The following is a 15,949-nucleotide window of genomic DNA, read 5'->3' on the forward strand; positions in this document are numbered from 1 at the left end:
ACCATTTTGCGATGGCGAAAGCTGTTCCTGCAAAAGAAGATGTTAATTTAATATGTGCAGCACACAAATGGAAGCTTCTTAATATTTTAGCAGCGATGTTACAAATGTGCGGTATCGCTACCCACTCCTCCTCTGTATTAGCGGCCTATCAGTTCACCGTCAGTGATTTTCCCTCCATGGGCTGGGATTCTCCGAGCCCGTACCGGTTTGGAGAATTGCTGGGGGGGCAGCGAATCCCGCCACACCGCTCTGGGCCGGACCATCGATTCTCCGGTGACCGGCGAATCGGTGGCAATCGCGCCGGCGCGGTCGCCGTGGTGCCGGTCGGGGGAGGGGTTGAAAGCAGCCCCCGCGCCGATTTTGCACGCTCGACGGGCCGAGTGCCCACCGAGTTCGACCGCAGTGGGTTACGTATGGTCCTACCCGGCGGGACCTCGCGTTCTGGCTGCGGGGGCCGTCCTGGTGGGAGGGGGGGGCAGGAGGAGCCGACGCCAGGGGGGGCTGCCACGGTGGCCAGGCCCGTGATCGGAGGCAACCGATCGGCGGGCGCATTATTTCTGGGGAGGGCCTATGTTCCTCCGCGCCGGGCCCGGGCTCTGCCATGGTGCCCACGGGCCGGCGCGGAGATGGCGGTGGCGCGGATGTGCGGACCCGTGCCGGCTGTGGCGGGCTGGCGTTCAGTGCGGGAGCAGCGCACAGCACTCCAGTGCCGTTCTAGCCCCCGAGGATGGGGAGAATACCTGGGCCTGGAGGCCCGTTGACGCCGGTGTCGCTCGCGCCGGTTTTGACGCCGGCGTCAGCACGTGCCTGGGGTTTCGGAGTTTCCCGGCCATGATCTCCCCGTATGCGTGGCCAATGGGCATAGCTCCCTGCATTCAGATGGTCCCTTTACACACGGGAGACCCCTCTTATTAACAGGTTCAATGTACCTATCTGCGAGGTCAGTAACAAGCTTCTGTAACAAATGACAATTAATGCCACCCATCAGCATCAGAACACATAATAGTCAGAAGATGTTGGGAAAATAGTGGCAATATGGTAATATTCATGGTTATCCTATAATGAAATCCTAATGATGTTAACAGGCGTATAATCTGCCCGTTACTACCTCAATTTAAGAATAATCTGTTTTAAATGGTTTATGCCTTGGCCAAAATAAAATCGAAAGGGATTAATACCAAGATGCCATGCATTTGTTCACTAATATCAATAACAGTAGGTTTTACACATTAAAATATTATTAAACTGACTGGAACTCTCCATCTTCCTTTGCTTATTGCCCAGAAATTCCGGAGTACTGGGGGATGGAAAGACCCACTTCACGAATCTCGTTACAGTGATTGTGACCTGAGCCTTCCTTGAATGTCATAAACCAGTGACGTGCAATGAAAAAAATTGGGTCGTTGCTAACAGCACAACAGCTGTCAGGCATGTAGGTTTTGGGGCAGCACAGTGGCCTAGTGGTTAGCACTGCTGCCTCACTGCGCCGAGGTCCCAGGTTCGATCCCGGCTCTGGGTCACTGTCCGTGTGGAGTTTGCACATTCTCCCCGTGTCTGCGTGGGTTTCGCCCCCACAACCCAAAGATGTGCAGGGCAGGTGGATTGGCCACGCTAAATTGCCCCTTAATTGGAAACAAATGAATTGGGTACACTAAAGTTATTTTTAAAAAAGGCATGTAGGTTTTGTCAGTTTTTGAGACAAATCTGGTCAGGGCAGGATATGGGATGAAGGAGAGGTAGTGAGGAGAGGTAGTGAGGAGAGGTAGTGAGGAGAGGTAGTGAGGAGAGGTAGTGAGGAGAGGTAGTGAGGAGAGGTAGTGAGGAGAGGTAGTGAGGAGAGGTAGTGAGGAGAGACTGGGTGTTTTCATGTGGGATTGGGCGGGGTACCTTGTGCAGGTTTGTTTGTGCTTCTTGGTGTTCACCCACATTTTTAATCATGTTTTGGCGACCTTGGCTAGTTTACTCCAGTCAAGCCCATAATTAGAAAAGTTTTCATCACTGGCGAGACCGGCTCCTCAGAGATCGGGTTGCCATTTTGAAAGGGTTCCCTGATCTCTAAGTGTGTTTGAGGGTCCCAAACCCCCCCCCCCCCAACCCATGGACAATGTCACTCCCCACACACATGGCATTATCCCAGACCGCCCAAGTAAGGACACCCCTCTATGTGGTTGCTGACAGTCCCCCTTTTCATGTCTCCCCACTCCCCCTTTCAGGCCCCCCATCCTCTTTCAAAAACCCCACCCTTAATCCCCCCTCCCTTCATAGCCCCCTCTTCCCCCCTTCATGGACAAGTCCCCTCTCAGGCACACACCCTTGGCACTGCCACCCTGTAATCTGGGCACCCTTTCACTGGCACCCTGGAAGTACCCCTTCCAGCCTGACACTGCCACCCAGGGACCTTGGCAGAGTCAGGCTGGCAGTCCAAAGTGCCTGGGTGTCAGAGGAACATCCAGGGTCACCCTGTCCTGCCCCTGATCACCCAGGGATCTCTAATGGCCTGGGTGGCGACCCCAGGTGCCGTTACGCCTGGTCCACTAAATGGCGCCTGGTTGATGCCTTGCTGGGGAGGCGGTTAGTTCTCCTGGGAAAATACAGTGAGCGCATATTTGAATGAGCCGAATGGATCATTTAAATATGTTGATCTGGATCTTGCCCAGTGAGGGGCGATGTAATTAGGCAGGAGATGCAATGATAAAGTCAATGGTGAATTTGTGGCATATTGAACATGCCACCGGCCTGTGGGGGTTCATATGTGTTACACAATTACATAGAATCATAGAATCCTTACAGTGCAGAAAGAGGCCATTCAATCCTCTCAGCCTGCACTGACTCTCCCACAGAGTACCCTACCTGGGCCAACACCGCATCCCCATGATCCTGGAACCAATCCTACACATCTAAGGGGAAATTTAGCATCACTAACCCACTTAAACTGCACATCCTTGGACTGTGGGAAGAAACCGGAAATAGCACATCTATCAGGCACGTAGGTTTTTGTAGGTTTTTGAGACAGATCTGGCCCATAGATCTAGTCAGGGCAATCAGGGCAGCGTATGGGTGAAGGAGAGGTAGTGAGGAATGGCTCGGTGCTTTCATGTGGGATTGGGCGGCGCTACCATGGGCAGGTTAGTTTTTGCTCTTCTTGGTAAGGTGGGTTTCACTGAGAACACCCTGCGATGGTATTTTGCAGCCTGACATTAATACATGAGAAATGGAAGTTTCATCACAAATTTCTAGTTTCATGTGTTTTATGTTTACTCTAGGGAGAAAATGTTGCAGTAGAACCTTTTCAGTAGGAATCCTTACAGTTTCTGGATTATTTCTCAGAACCTCTTGTCGTTCTTCTACAGAACACGTTTCCTCATTGCACTCCCTTTCCAGGTTATCAGCTAACACCTCCTCCAGGCCATCATTCGCCCTTCGGATCCTGGACAAGTAGCTACTGGCAAGTGATTTCTGCAAAAACACTGAATAATAATAGGGTAAGCATTCCTCAGGTCACAATAACCAACAACATTGTCACTATATATGTGAAGAAGTCTTCTTTTTGATGTCTCCAGCAGAAACATAACTGTAAAAATAATTCTCTGCTGAACTGCGGTGAGCTATTCCAAAGTTATTCTGCACCGAGCCAGGAGGAGTAGCAGATGAAGAATTTGAAATGAACCCATTAGCCACTAATCTGCCCTGCATTTTCCTTCATGAGAACATAAGAAATAGGAACAAGGGTCGGTTCTACTGCCCCTTAAGACCATTCCACAGTGAAATAGATGATGACTGATCTTCAACCTCGATTCCAGTATTTTGCCTGACCAACATAAGAAAATCTGCGTGTGAGATAATGTGAGCAGAGACCCAAGTCCCACTATACCATGACTGAACAGGTCATAGTGCATTTGCTGCGCTGATGGAAAAGTTATCATCACATAGATCAGATGTGACTTTTGACTTCAGAAAATCAGAGAACACCAAAAAAGATAATTTCCCAGATGCTTCTGGAGGCAGATTCTGATGGCAATGTAAATATTGCCATTTAAACATCTGTATTCAGTTCTGACTGGCAAAACAAAGCTTCAAAAATATCCAAGCAACTCATTTCATCTCACTTTTTTGCTCAAATCCTGATCAGATAACAAAGATTTTTAAGGGTGTTTGTCATAGTACAAGGTACCAGTTTGAGGCCAGTACCTACTTAAAGAGAGGGGTGTTAGACCCAAGTTATTTACAATCATTCTCCAGTAATGGGAAATGGAGTTGAATACCTTTTCTAAATAGATGTCAACAAGAATCTTTTTCCTGATATTAGTAAGTTCTCAGGACCACCTGAGAACTTTGTAAACATTGTCTTGCTTCAATATAACTGCCAATGTGGTGAGATTACTTCTCCAAGATGGTCTCACGTCACTTGGCTAAATTTAATTGACTCTCAACAAAAAATGTACTTTGTAATCAGCCTTCAGTTTCTGTCCTGCTAACCAGACGGCACATGCTCCAGCTCTACGTAAGGTGACTGAAATTAAAAGCTCCACATTCTGCTCTCCAACACCAAAAATTACTTTCAACCATAGCCTTAATTAATCAATTACTCGCAAATGTAACCTCTTCCTCGGTCTCATTAACTGTTGATAAGTCACGATTGGAATTATACTTACAGCAGTTCACCTGAGAACAACAGAAAAGGAGCAAAAAGGTTTCTTCGTACTTCATGTCAATTTCATAAACTGACAAATACTGAGAAACAAGAAGATTTTGCACAATTCTGACAGTTGTTTGATTATTTGCAATGTCGCTCACAGTTTTTACTTTTTGTAAATATCTAGTTAATAAATAACCAGTATTTTGTAAGGTCACTTTGGCTTAAATTGCCAAAATCCTAATTCTGGTAAATCCTCTTCAATGTTATGGACATCAGCAACCCACTTCCTGTTTTCCTTGTGTGATTTAGGGCTAAGGGTTACAAAGAACAAAGAAAATTACAGCACAGGAACAGGCCCTTCGCCCTCCCAGCCTGCGCCGATCCAGATCCTTTATCTAAACCTGTCTTCTATTTTCCAAGGATCTACTTCCCTCTGTTCCCCGCCCGTTCATATATCTGTCTAGATGCAACTTGAATGATGCTATCGTGCCCGCCTCTACCACCTCCGCTGGCAAAACGTTCCAGGCACCCACCACCACTCTTTGCGTAAAAAACTTTCCACGAACATCTCCCTTAAACTTTCCCCCTCTCACCTTGAAATCGTGACCCCTTGTAATTGACACCCCCACTCTTGGAAAAAGCTTGTTGCTATCCACCCTGTCCATACCTCTGATAATTTTGTAGACCTCAATCAGGTCCCCCCTCAACCTCCGTCTTTCCAACGAAAACAATCCTAATCTACTCAACCTTTCTTCATAGCTAGCGCCCTCCATACCAGGCAACATCCTGGTGAACCTCCTCTGCACCCTCTCTAAAGCATGCACATCCTTCTGGTAATGTGGCGACCAGAACTGCACGCAGTATTCCAAATGTGGCCTAACCAAAGTCCTATACAACTGGAACATGACCTGCCGACTCTTGTACTCAATACCCCGTCCGATGAAGGCTAGTTAGGAGCAGCAGTCTTCTGATCATTCTGAATGTTTGTATGTCCTGTGAATTGTCAGGCCTCAGGTAGAAAATAGCACACCACCAGACTGACCTATTGGTGAAAAACAAACAATTTTACAGGCAGTTACATTTATTCAGATTTTATAAGATTCACTGAGATCAGGGCACCATTTTTAAAGGTCGCCAAAGTAGATAAGAGTTCATATGGATATCACCCCACCCCCACAAACCCGCCCCTGTTGTACTATCTGGGGCAGTGCCAGCGAGCAGTGACCATGGGTGGTGCCCAGGCAGTGTTGGGGAGGTCCTTGGGGGTTTGGGGGGGGGGGGCAGAGGGGGGCTGGGGGCTTTCCATATGAACTCTTAATCACTGGGGCAGCCTTTCAGAAAGTGCCCCGATCTTTAGAACATAGAACATACAGAGCAGAAGGAGGCCAATCGGCCCATCGAGTCTGCACCGACCCACTTAAGCCCTCACTTCCATCCTATCCCCGGAACCCAATGACCCCTCCTAACCTTTTTGGACACTAAGGGCAATTTATCATGGCCAATCCACCTAACCTGCACGTCTTTGGACTGTGGGAGGAAACCGGAGCACCCGGAGGAAACCCACGCAGACACGGCGAGAACGTGCAGACTCCGCACAGACAATGACCCAGCCGGGAATCGAACCTGGGACCCTGGTGCTGTGAAGCCACAGTGCTAACCACCGTGCTACCGTGCTGCCCTTTATGCATTTAAAAACAAAGTTGTTGGCAAGGTGGGCTAACTCAGGGCCCGTCACCAATGTGATGTCACGGGATCTGCTCCTTGCAATGTTCCCAACGATATAACAAACCTTCAACTTTCCTGCCCGCAATCGGCCATTGCCGAAATTTGGGAAAATTCTGTCCAAGGCATAGAAGGATCTAAATGGGCGGAAGTTTCCCCCAAAATGGCAAAGTCAGGTTGAATCAGAAAGCCAGCAGGTTTCTCCTCAGAGAAACAGGCAGCTTTCCCATTGGGATCTTCCCCACTGTAATGACCTCCAATTGGCATTATTGGTTGGCCAATTGGAGTATGAACTCCCTCAATGATAGCTCATGGAGGGGGGCCATATAAGCACCTGTGTAGGCTTTGTGAGGCAGTCTTAAGTTGACTGAAATGCTAGCAGCACTGTTTGGAGCTGCTCTTGGGTATAGTTATTGCAAATAAATACTGGTGTGGTCGGTACCCCTGCCTCCTGTGGATTATTACACCCACATTGCCGTTTATTTGAAGGGAACCTGATTGGGGCTGGCGGAGTGGACCGGGAAACCGGGAGGAATCCCACTTTGGCCCTCACGCCTGATTCAGGGGACATCGCAATTCCCGCCTGGGGCTAGTGGCCCTGGAGAATCCACCCCAATGTACAAAATATTTACTAGATCAATATTTGTGCTTTGGCACCATGCAATGCTAACACAGACCGAATGCTCTTAGAAATGATGAATTGTTGATTATTAATTAATAGCTGAAATTTTTCTTCAACTATGAATGGGTGAATTGTCCATCTCAGGTGGCGCATTTCCCGATGGGACAGAGAATAGCCCACGTGAGAGCGGCAAGATGTAAATTAATTCAAATTGGTATGAATGACCCATTTGCATTCAGTTAGTTAGCCTGGCACCCTATTCTCCAGCCCTCAGTGATTCCCCAGTCCTCTGGGCCGGGAATCACGTGGGCGGGAATCACAACAGGTCTCACCAAACCTGAGCCTGACGTGGTGGACGTCAAGGTGGGACAAGGGGATAACCCCTTAAGGAGGTGTTCCCAAAATCCATCCAAGGATCACCCTCCCCCCCCCCCCCGCAATGCATAACCTGTCCCTTCACCTAACAGACCCCCCCCCCCACAGCACCGCTCAGAGACATCCTAAAACTGGAGACACCCCAATAGACCCCCTAAATAGGGGGACCAATCCAGTGAGCTCCTTGACAGGGAGACCCCCACCCACCCTTCACAACCCATTGTTCCCCTCTCATGGACATGACCTCCTGTCAGGCCCAGACCCTTGGCACTGCCACCCAGGCACCATGGACATGACCCTGCCAGCCTGGTAGTGCCACCCAGACACCTTGCAATGTCAGGGTGGCAGTGGCATGGTACAGGTTGGCAGTGCCAGAGGGAGGCCACTGTCTATGCAGGTTAAGGGCAGCACGGTAGCACAGCGGTTAGCACAGTTGCTTCACAGCTCCAGGGTCCCAGGTTCGATTCCGGCTTGGGTCACTGTCTGTGCGGAATCTGCACGTTCTCCCCGTGTGTGCGTGGGTTTCCTCCGGGTGCTCCGGTTTCCTCCCACAGTCCAAAGATGTGCAGGTTAGGTGGATTGGCCATGATAAATTGCCCTTAGTGTCCAAAATTGCCCTTAGTGTTGGGTGGGGTTGCTTGGTTATGGGGATAGGGTTGAGGTGTTGACCTTGGGTAGGGTGCTCTTTCCAAGAGCCGGTGCAGACTCGTTGGGCCGAATGGCCTCCTTCTGCAATGTAAATTCTATGTCTATGTTAAATTAAGTCGCAATAAATTCTCAGTAACAGTTTTCAATCGCAGAATCACACAGTGCAGAAGAGGCCCTTCGGCCCATCCAGTCCGCACCACCACATGAAAACACCTGACCTGCCGACCTAATCCCATTTCCAGCACTTGGTCCATAGCCTTGAATGTTATGACATGCAAAGTGTTCATCCAGGTACTTTTTAAAGGATGTGAGGCAACCCGCCTCGACCCCCCTCCCAGGCCGTGCGTTCCAGACCCTCACCACCCTCTAAAAAGGTTCTTCCTCAAATCCCACCTGAACCTCCTGCCCTTCACCTTGAACCTGTGTCCCCCTCGTAACTGACCCTTCAACTAAGGGGAACAGCTCCCTATCCACCCTGTCCATGCCCCTCATAATCTTGTCCACCTCGATCAGGTCACCCCTCAGTCTTCTCTGCTCCAGAGAAAACAACCCCAGCATATCCAACCTCTCTTCATAACTGAAATATTCCATCCCAGCAACATCCTGGTGAATCTCCTCTGCACCCCCTCCAGTGCAATCACATCCTTCCTATGATGTGGCGACCAGAATTGCACACAGTGCTCCAGCTGTGGCCACACCAAAGTTCTTTTCAACTCCAACATGACCTCCCTGCTTTTGTAATCTATGCCATGCTTGATAAGGGCGAGTGTCCCATCTGCCTTTTTCACCTCCCCATTAACCTGCTCTCTGCCTTCAGAGATCTGTGGACAAACACGCCAGGGTCCCTCTGTTCCTCAGAACTTCCCAATGTCAGGCCGTTCACTGAATATTTCCTTGTCACATTGCTCCTTCCAAAGAGTATCAACTCACACTTTTCAGGGTTAAAGTCCATCTGTCACTTATCCGCCCATTTGACCATCCTGTCTAAATCTGCCTGTAACCCGGGACACTCAAATGTAGAACAAAAAACAGAAAGGGGAATAAGAAAAGTGATTGGCAGAGAAACCAAGGGCCAGGTTCAAAGAGAGTCAGAGAAAAATATTGGGAGCGAGACAAGTAATGTTAAAAGGACAAGCTTCACGGCTTTGTGCCTTTACACGCGGAACATTCATAATAAATGTTTGCACTCAGTGCTGAATTTGGTGCTTTTTGAGTGCTATAGTAAGAGTTTGGTGACTGAGGGAGTATAAGGCTTCATTTTTACCTAAAGTTTAGTCTTTCTTTTATTTAGTTAATTAACTTAAAAGTTGCTGTTTGGTTTAGAAGAAGGTGAATTTTCAATAAGCTTTAAACAGGCTTCTACTTCTAGGCACTTGCAGCTGGAGCTTGTTAATTAGTTAATTGGATTAGGCCAGTTTTCAGAGGCGAGATTCACAGTCTAAAAGTGATCCCCTACAGTGCAGACTTTGTTTGCACTGAGTGCTGAATTTGGTGCTTTTTGAGTGCTATAGTAAGAGTTTGGTGACCGAGGGAGTTAGGTGAGGAGGGAGTAAAGTGCTCCTTTCATTTTGTTTCCGACATTTCCGCAAAGAGTGCGAAGAGAGCCAGGAGTTTACAGAAAGTGTAGCTGACTGGGAGCAGAGTCGGAGGGCGGAGATCTAGTTAGTCCACAGGGCAGCTATATTCTGTCAGGTAAGAAGGGATGGAGGCTAGGCCAGTTGTATGCTCCTCCTGTAGGATGTGGGTGGTGAGGGATACCACCGGTGTCCCCGCTGACTATACCTGCAGGAAGTGCACCCAACTTCAGCTCCTCAAAGACCGTGTTAGGGAACTGGAGCTGAAGCTGGATGAACTTCGGGAGGCAGAGGGGGTGATTGAGAAGAGTTACAAGGAGGTAACCACACCCAAGGTACAGGACAAGAATAGCTGGGTTACAGTCAGGGGGAGAAAAACAAACAGCCAGACAGTGCAGGGATCCCTCGTGGCCGTTCCCCTTCAAAACAAGTATACCGTTTTGGATGCTGTTGGGGGGGATGACCTACTGGGGGAAGGCCCTAGCGGCCAGGTCTCTGGCACTGAGTCTGGCTCTGGGGCTCAGAAGGGAAGGGGGGAGAATGGAAAAGCAATAGTTGTAGGAGATTCAATGGTTAGGGGAATAGATAGGAGATTCTGTGGTCGCGAGCGAGACTCCCGGAAGGTATGTTGCCTCCCGGGTGCCAGGGCCAGGGATGTCTCGGATCGTGTCTTCAGGATCCTTAAGGGGGAGGGGGAGCAGCCAGAAGTCGTGGTGCACATTGGTACCAACGACATAGGTAGGAAAAGGGGTGTGGAGGTAATAAACAAGTTTAGGGAGTTAGGCTGGAAGTTAAAAGCCAGGACAGACAGAGTTGTCATCTCTGGTTTGTTGCCGGTGCCACGTGATAGCGAGGCTAGGAATAGGGAGAGAGTGCAGTTGAACACGTGGCTGCAGGAATGGTGTAGGAGGGAGGGCTTCAGGTATTTGGATAATTGGAGCGCATTCTGGGGAAGGTGGGACCTGTACAAGCAGGACGGGTTGCATCTGAACCAGAGGGGCACCAATATCCTGGGAGGGAGGTTTTCTAGTACACTTCGGGAGGGTTTAAACTAATTTGGCAGGGGAATGGGAACCGGATTTGTAGTCCAGCAACTAAGGTAGCCGATATTCAGGACGCCAAAGCATGTAGTGAGGCAGTGGGGAAGGGAACACTGACAAAGGAGAGTACTTGCAGGCACGGAGATGGGTTGAAGTGTGTATACTTCAACGCAAGAAGCATCAGGAATAAGGTGGGTGAACTTAAGGCATGGATCGGTACTTGGGACTACGATGTGGTGGCCATCACGGAAACTTGGATAGAAGAGGGGCAGAAATGGTTGTTGGAGGTCCCTGGTTATAGATGTTTCAATAAGATTAGGGAGGGTGGTAAAAGAGGTGGGGGGGGTGGCATTATTAATTAGAGATAGTATAACAGCTGCAGAAAGGCAGTTCGAGGAGTATCACCCTATTGAGGTAGTATGGGTTGAAGTCAGAAATAGGAAAGGAGCAGTCACCTTGTTAGGAGTTTTCTATAGGCCCCCCAATAGTAGCAGAGATGTGGAGGAACAGATTGGGAAACAGATTTTGGAAAGGTGCAGAAGTCATAGGGTAGTAGTCATGGGCGACTTTAACTTCCCAAATATTGAGTGGAAACTCTTTAGATCAAATAGTTTGGATGGGGTGGTGTTTGTGCAGTGTGTCCAGGAAGCTTTTCTAACACAGTATGTAGCTTGTCCGACCAGAGGAGGGGCAATATTGGATTTAGTACTGGGTAATGAACCAGGGCAAGTGATAGATTTGTTAGTGGGGGAGCATTTTGGAGATAGTGACCACAATTCTGTGACTTTCACTTTAGTAATGGAGAGGGATAGGTACGTGCAACAGGGCAAGGTTTACAATTGGGGGAAGGGTAAATACGATGTTGTCAGACAAGAATTGAAGTGCATAAGTTGGGAACATAGGCTGGCAGGGAAGGACACAAGTGAAATGTGGAACTTGTTCAAGGAACAGGTGCTACGTGTCCTTGATATGTATGTCCCTGTCAGGCAGGGAAGAGATGGTCGAGTGAGGGAACCATGGTTGACAAGAGAGGTTGAATGTCTTGTTAAGAGGAAAAATGAGACTTATGTAAGGCTGAGGAAACAAGGTTCAGACAGGGCATTGGAGGGATACAAGATAGCCAGGAGGGAACTGAAGAAAGGGATTAGGAGAGCTAAGAGAGGGCATGAACAATCTTTGGCGGGTAGGATCAAGGAAAACCCCAAGGCCTTTTACACATATGTGAGAAATATGAGAATGACTAGAGCGAGGGTAGGTCCGATCAAGGACAGTAGCGGGAGACTGTGTATTGAGTCTGAAAAGATAGGAGAGGTCTTGAACGAGTACTTTTCTTCTGTATTTACAAATGAGAGGGGCGATATTGTTGGAGAGGACAGTGTGAAACAGATTGGTAAGCTCGAGGAAATACTTGTTAGGAAGGAAGATGTGTTGGGCATTTTGAAAAACTTGAGGATAGACAAGTCCCCCGGGCCTGACGGCATATATCCAAGGATTCTATGGGAAGCAAGAGATGAAATTGCAGAGCCGTTGGCAATGATCTTTTCGTCCTCACTGTCAACAGGGGTGGTACCAGGGGATTGGAGAGTGGCGAATGTCATGCCCCTGTTCAAAAAAGGGACTAGGGATAACCCTGGGAATTACAGACCAGTTAGTCTTACTTCGGTGGTAGGCAAAGTAATGGAAAGGGTACTGAAGGATAGGATTTCTGAGCATCTGGAAAGGCACTGCTTGATTAGGGATAGTCAGCACGGATTTGTGAGGGTTAGGTCTTGCCTTACAAGTCTTATTGAATTCTTTGAGGAGGTGACCAAGCATGTGGATGAAGGTAAAGCAGTGGATGTAGTGTACATAGATTTTAGTAAGGCATTTGATAAGGTTCCCCATGGTAGGCTTATGCAGAAAGTAAGGAGGCATGGGATAGTGGGAAATTTGGCCAGTTGGATAACGAACTGGCTAACCGATAGAAGTCAGAGAGTGGTGGTGGATGGTAAATATTCAGCCTGGATCCCAGTTACCAGTGGCGTTCCGCAGGGATCAGTTCTGGGTCCTCTGCTGTTTGTGATTTTCATTAATGACTTGGATGAGGGAGTTGAAGGGTGGGTCAGTAAATTTGCAGACGATACAAAGATTGGTGGAGTTGTGGATAGTAAGGAGGGCTGTTGTCGGCTGCAAAGAGACATAGATAGGATGCAGAGCTGGGCTGAGAAGTGGCAGATGGAGTTTAACCCTGAAAAGTGTGAGGTTGTCCATTTTGGAAGGACAAATATGAATGCGGAATACAGGGTTAACGGTAGAGTTCTTGGCAATGTGGAGGAGCAGAGAGATCTTGGGGTCTATGTTCATACATCTTTGAAAGTTGCCACTCAAGTGGATAGAGCTGTGAAGAAGGCCTATGGTGTGCTCGCGTTCATTAACAGAGGGATTGAATTTAAGAGCCGTGAGGTGATGATGCAGCTGTACAAAACTTTGGTAAGGCCACATTTGGAGTACTGTGTACAGTTCTGGTCGCCTCATTTTAGGAAGGATGTGGAAGCTTTGGAAAAGGTGCAAAGAAGATTTACCAGGATGTTGCCTGGAATGGAGAGTAGGTCTTACGAGGAAAGGTTGAGGGTGCTAGGCCTTTTCTCATTGGAACGGAGAAGGATGAGGGGCGACTTGATAGAGGTTTATAAGATGATCAGGGGAATAGATAGAGTAGACAGTCAGAGACTTTTTCCCCGGGTGGAACAAACCATTACAAGGGGACATAAATTTAAGGTGAAAGGTGGAAGATATAGGAGGGATATCAGAGGTAGGTTCTTTACCCAGAGAGTAGTGGGGGCATGGAATGCACTGCCTGTGGAAGTAGTTGAGTCGGAAACATTAGGGACCTTCAAGCAGCTATTGGATAGGTACATGGATTACGGTAAAATGATATAGTGTAGATTTATTTGTTCTTAAGGGCAGCATGGTAGCATTGTGGATAGCACAATGCTTCACAGCTCCAGGGTCCCAGGTTCGATTCCGGCTTGGGTCACTGTCTGTGCGGAGTCTGCACGTCCTCCCCGTATCTGCGTGGGTTTCCTCCGGGTGCTCCGGTTTCCTCCCACAGTCCAAAGATGTGCAGGTTAGGTGAATTGGCCAATGATAAATTGCCCTTAATGTCCAAAATTGCCCTTGGTGTTGGGTGGAGGTGTTGAGTTTGGGTAGGGTGCTCTTTCCAAGAGCTGGTGCAGACTCAAAGGGCCGAATGGCCTCCTTCTGCACTGTAAATTCAATGATAATCTATGATTAATCTAGGACAAAGGTTCGGCACAACATCGTGGGCCGAAGGGCCTGTTCTGTGCTGTATTTTCTATGTTATGTTATAAAGCAGATGAACGAATCGCGCAAATAGACATAAATGGGTATGATGTAATTGGGATTACGGAGACATGGGGCGTCATTCTCCGACCCCCCAGCGGGTCGGAGAATGGCCGTTGGCCGCCGTGAATCCCGCCCCCGCCGGTTGCCGAAGTCTCCAGTACCGGAGATTGGGCGGGGGCGGGAATCGGGCCGCGCCGGTTGGCGGGACCCCCCGCTCGATTCTCCGGCCCGGATGGGCCGAAGTCCCGCCAATAAATTGCCTGTCCCGCCGGCGTAAATTAGAGTAGCTATTTACCGGCGGGACCAGGCGGCGTGGGCGGGCTCTGGGGTCCTGGGGGGGGCGCGGGGCGATCTGGCCCCGGGGGGTGCACCCACGGTGGCCTGGCCCGCGATCGGGGCCCACCGATCCGCGGGCGGGCCTGTGCCGTGGGGGCACTCTTTCCCTTCCGCCTCCGCCACGGCCTCCACCATGGCGGAGGCGGAAGAGACTCTCCCCACTGCGCATGCGCGGGAAACTGTCGGCGGCCGCTGACGCTCCCGCGCATGCGCCGCCCCGAGATGTCATTTCCGCGCCAGCTGGCGGGGCAACAAACGCCGTTTCCGCCAGCTGGCGGGGCGGAAATCCCTCCAGCGTCGGCCTAGCCCCTCAATGTTGGGGCTCGGCCCCCAAAGATGCTGAGCATTCCGCGCCTTTGGGGCGGCGCGATGCCCGTCTGATTGGCACCGTTTTGGGCGCCAGTCAGTGGACATCGCGCCGTTGGGGGAGAATTTCGCCCGTGGTCCACCTCAGAATCTTTTCCTTGTCCTGGAACTTGTGCATACACACAACCACCACTCCCGGCAGCTCCTCCACGCTCGGTCACTACCTCAGGGACCTATGGGCCCTATCCATCTCCGGGGCCTTGTCCAGCACGTTCTTGCCCAGCAACCTGGCCAGTCCGGTGCATTCATTCCCTCCACGGCCTCCAGGAAGGCCCAGAATCCTCAGATTTTGCTCCCTGGACCTCTATTCCTGATCTCCACTTCTGCTTGCAGCATCCTACACATTCCCAGGATCACCACCATCGAGGTGATAGCCTCTGCGAGGGTGCAGGTGACAGTAGCGCCGAGACGTTGGTCTCCTCCCCGGAGTGCTGCTCCAGGGTGTCCTGAGGGTCTGGGTGCAGTGTTGTGACTGTGGACGGCCCAGCCTCATCTGAAGGCGATCCTACAACTTAAACATTCACTCCCTCCACCATGTACAGCAGCTGCGTGTGCACCGTGTACAGCAGCAGCGTGTGCACCATGTACAGCAGCAGCGTGTGCGCCGTGTACAGCAGCTGCGTGTGCACCGTGTACAGCAGCAGCGTGTGCACCATGTACAGCAGTGTGTGCACCATGTACAGCAGCAGCGTGTGTACCATGTACAGCAACAGCGTGTGCACCGTGTACAGCAGCAGCGTGTGCACCGTGTACAGCAGCTGCGTGTGCACCGTGTACAGCAGCAGCGTGTGCACCATGTACAGCAGTGTGTGCACCATGTACAGCAGCAGTGTGTGCACCATGTACAGCAGCAGCGTGTGTACCATGTACAGCAACAGCGTGTGCACCGTGTACAGCAGCAGCGTGTGCACCGTGTACAGCAGCAGCGTGTGCGCCGTGTACAGCAGCTGCGTGTGCACCATGTACAGCAGCAGCGTGTGCACCATGTACAGCAGCATGTGCACCGTGTACAGCACAGCGTGTGCACCGTGTACAGCAGCAGCGTGTGCACCGTGTACAGCAGCAGCAGTGTGTACCATGTACAGCAGCAGCGTGTGCACCGTGTACAGCAGCAGCAGTGTGTACCATGTACAGCAGCAGCGTGTGCACCGTGTACAGCAGCAGCGTGTGCACCATGTACAGCAGCAGCGTGTGCACCGTGTACAGCAGCTGCGTGTGCACCACGTACAGCAGCAGCGTGTGCACCGTGTACAGCAGCAGCGTGTGCACCGTGTACAGCAGCAGC

General features: G+C 50.2%; 1 protein-coding gene across 1 annotated transcript in view; it reads right to left on the reverse strand.

Moving 5' to 3' along the window:
- The window catches only part of LOC140394546 (uncharacterized), a 71,152-nt gene extending 55,409 nt beyond the window's left edge, over positions 1–15,743 (reverse strand). Inside the window, exons 1-4 of the mRNA XM_072481904.1 lie at positions 15,535–15,743; positions 4,653–4,816; positions 3,307–3,467; positions 3–27 (exon numbers count right to left, since the gene is read on the reverse strand). Coding sequence (XP_072338005.1) covers positions 3–27; positions 3,307–3,467; positions 4,653–4,816; positions 15,535–15,743 — 559 coding nt within the window. The remainder of the gene's footprint in view (positions 1–2; positions 28–3,306; positions 3,468–4,652; positions 4,817–15,534) is intronic.
- Between the last annotated feature and the right edge of the window lie 206 nt (positions 15,744–15,949).

Source organism: Scyliorhinus torazame, chromosome 17 (assembly GCF_047496885.1).
Source record: "Scyliorhinus torazame isolate Kashiwa2021f chromosome 17, sScyTor2.1, whole genome shotgun sequence".
Lineage (NCBI taxonomy): Eukaryota > Metazoa > Chordata > Chondrichthyes > Carcharhiniformes > Scyliorhinidae > Scyliorhinus > Scyliorhinus torazame.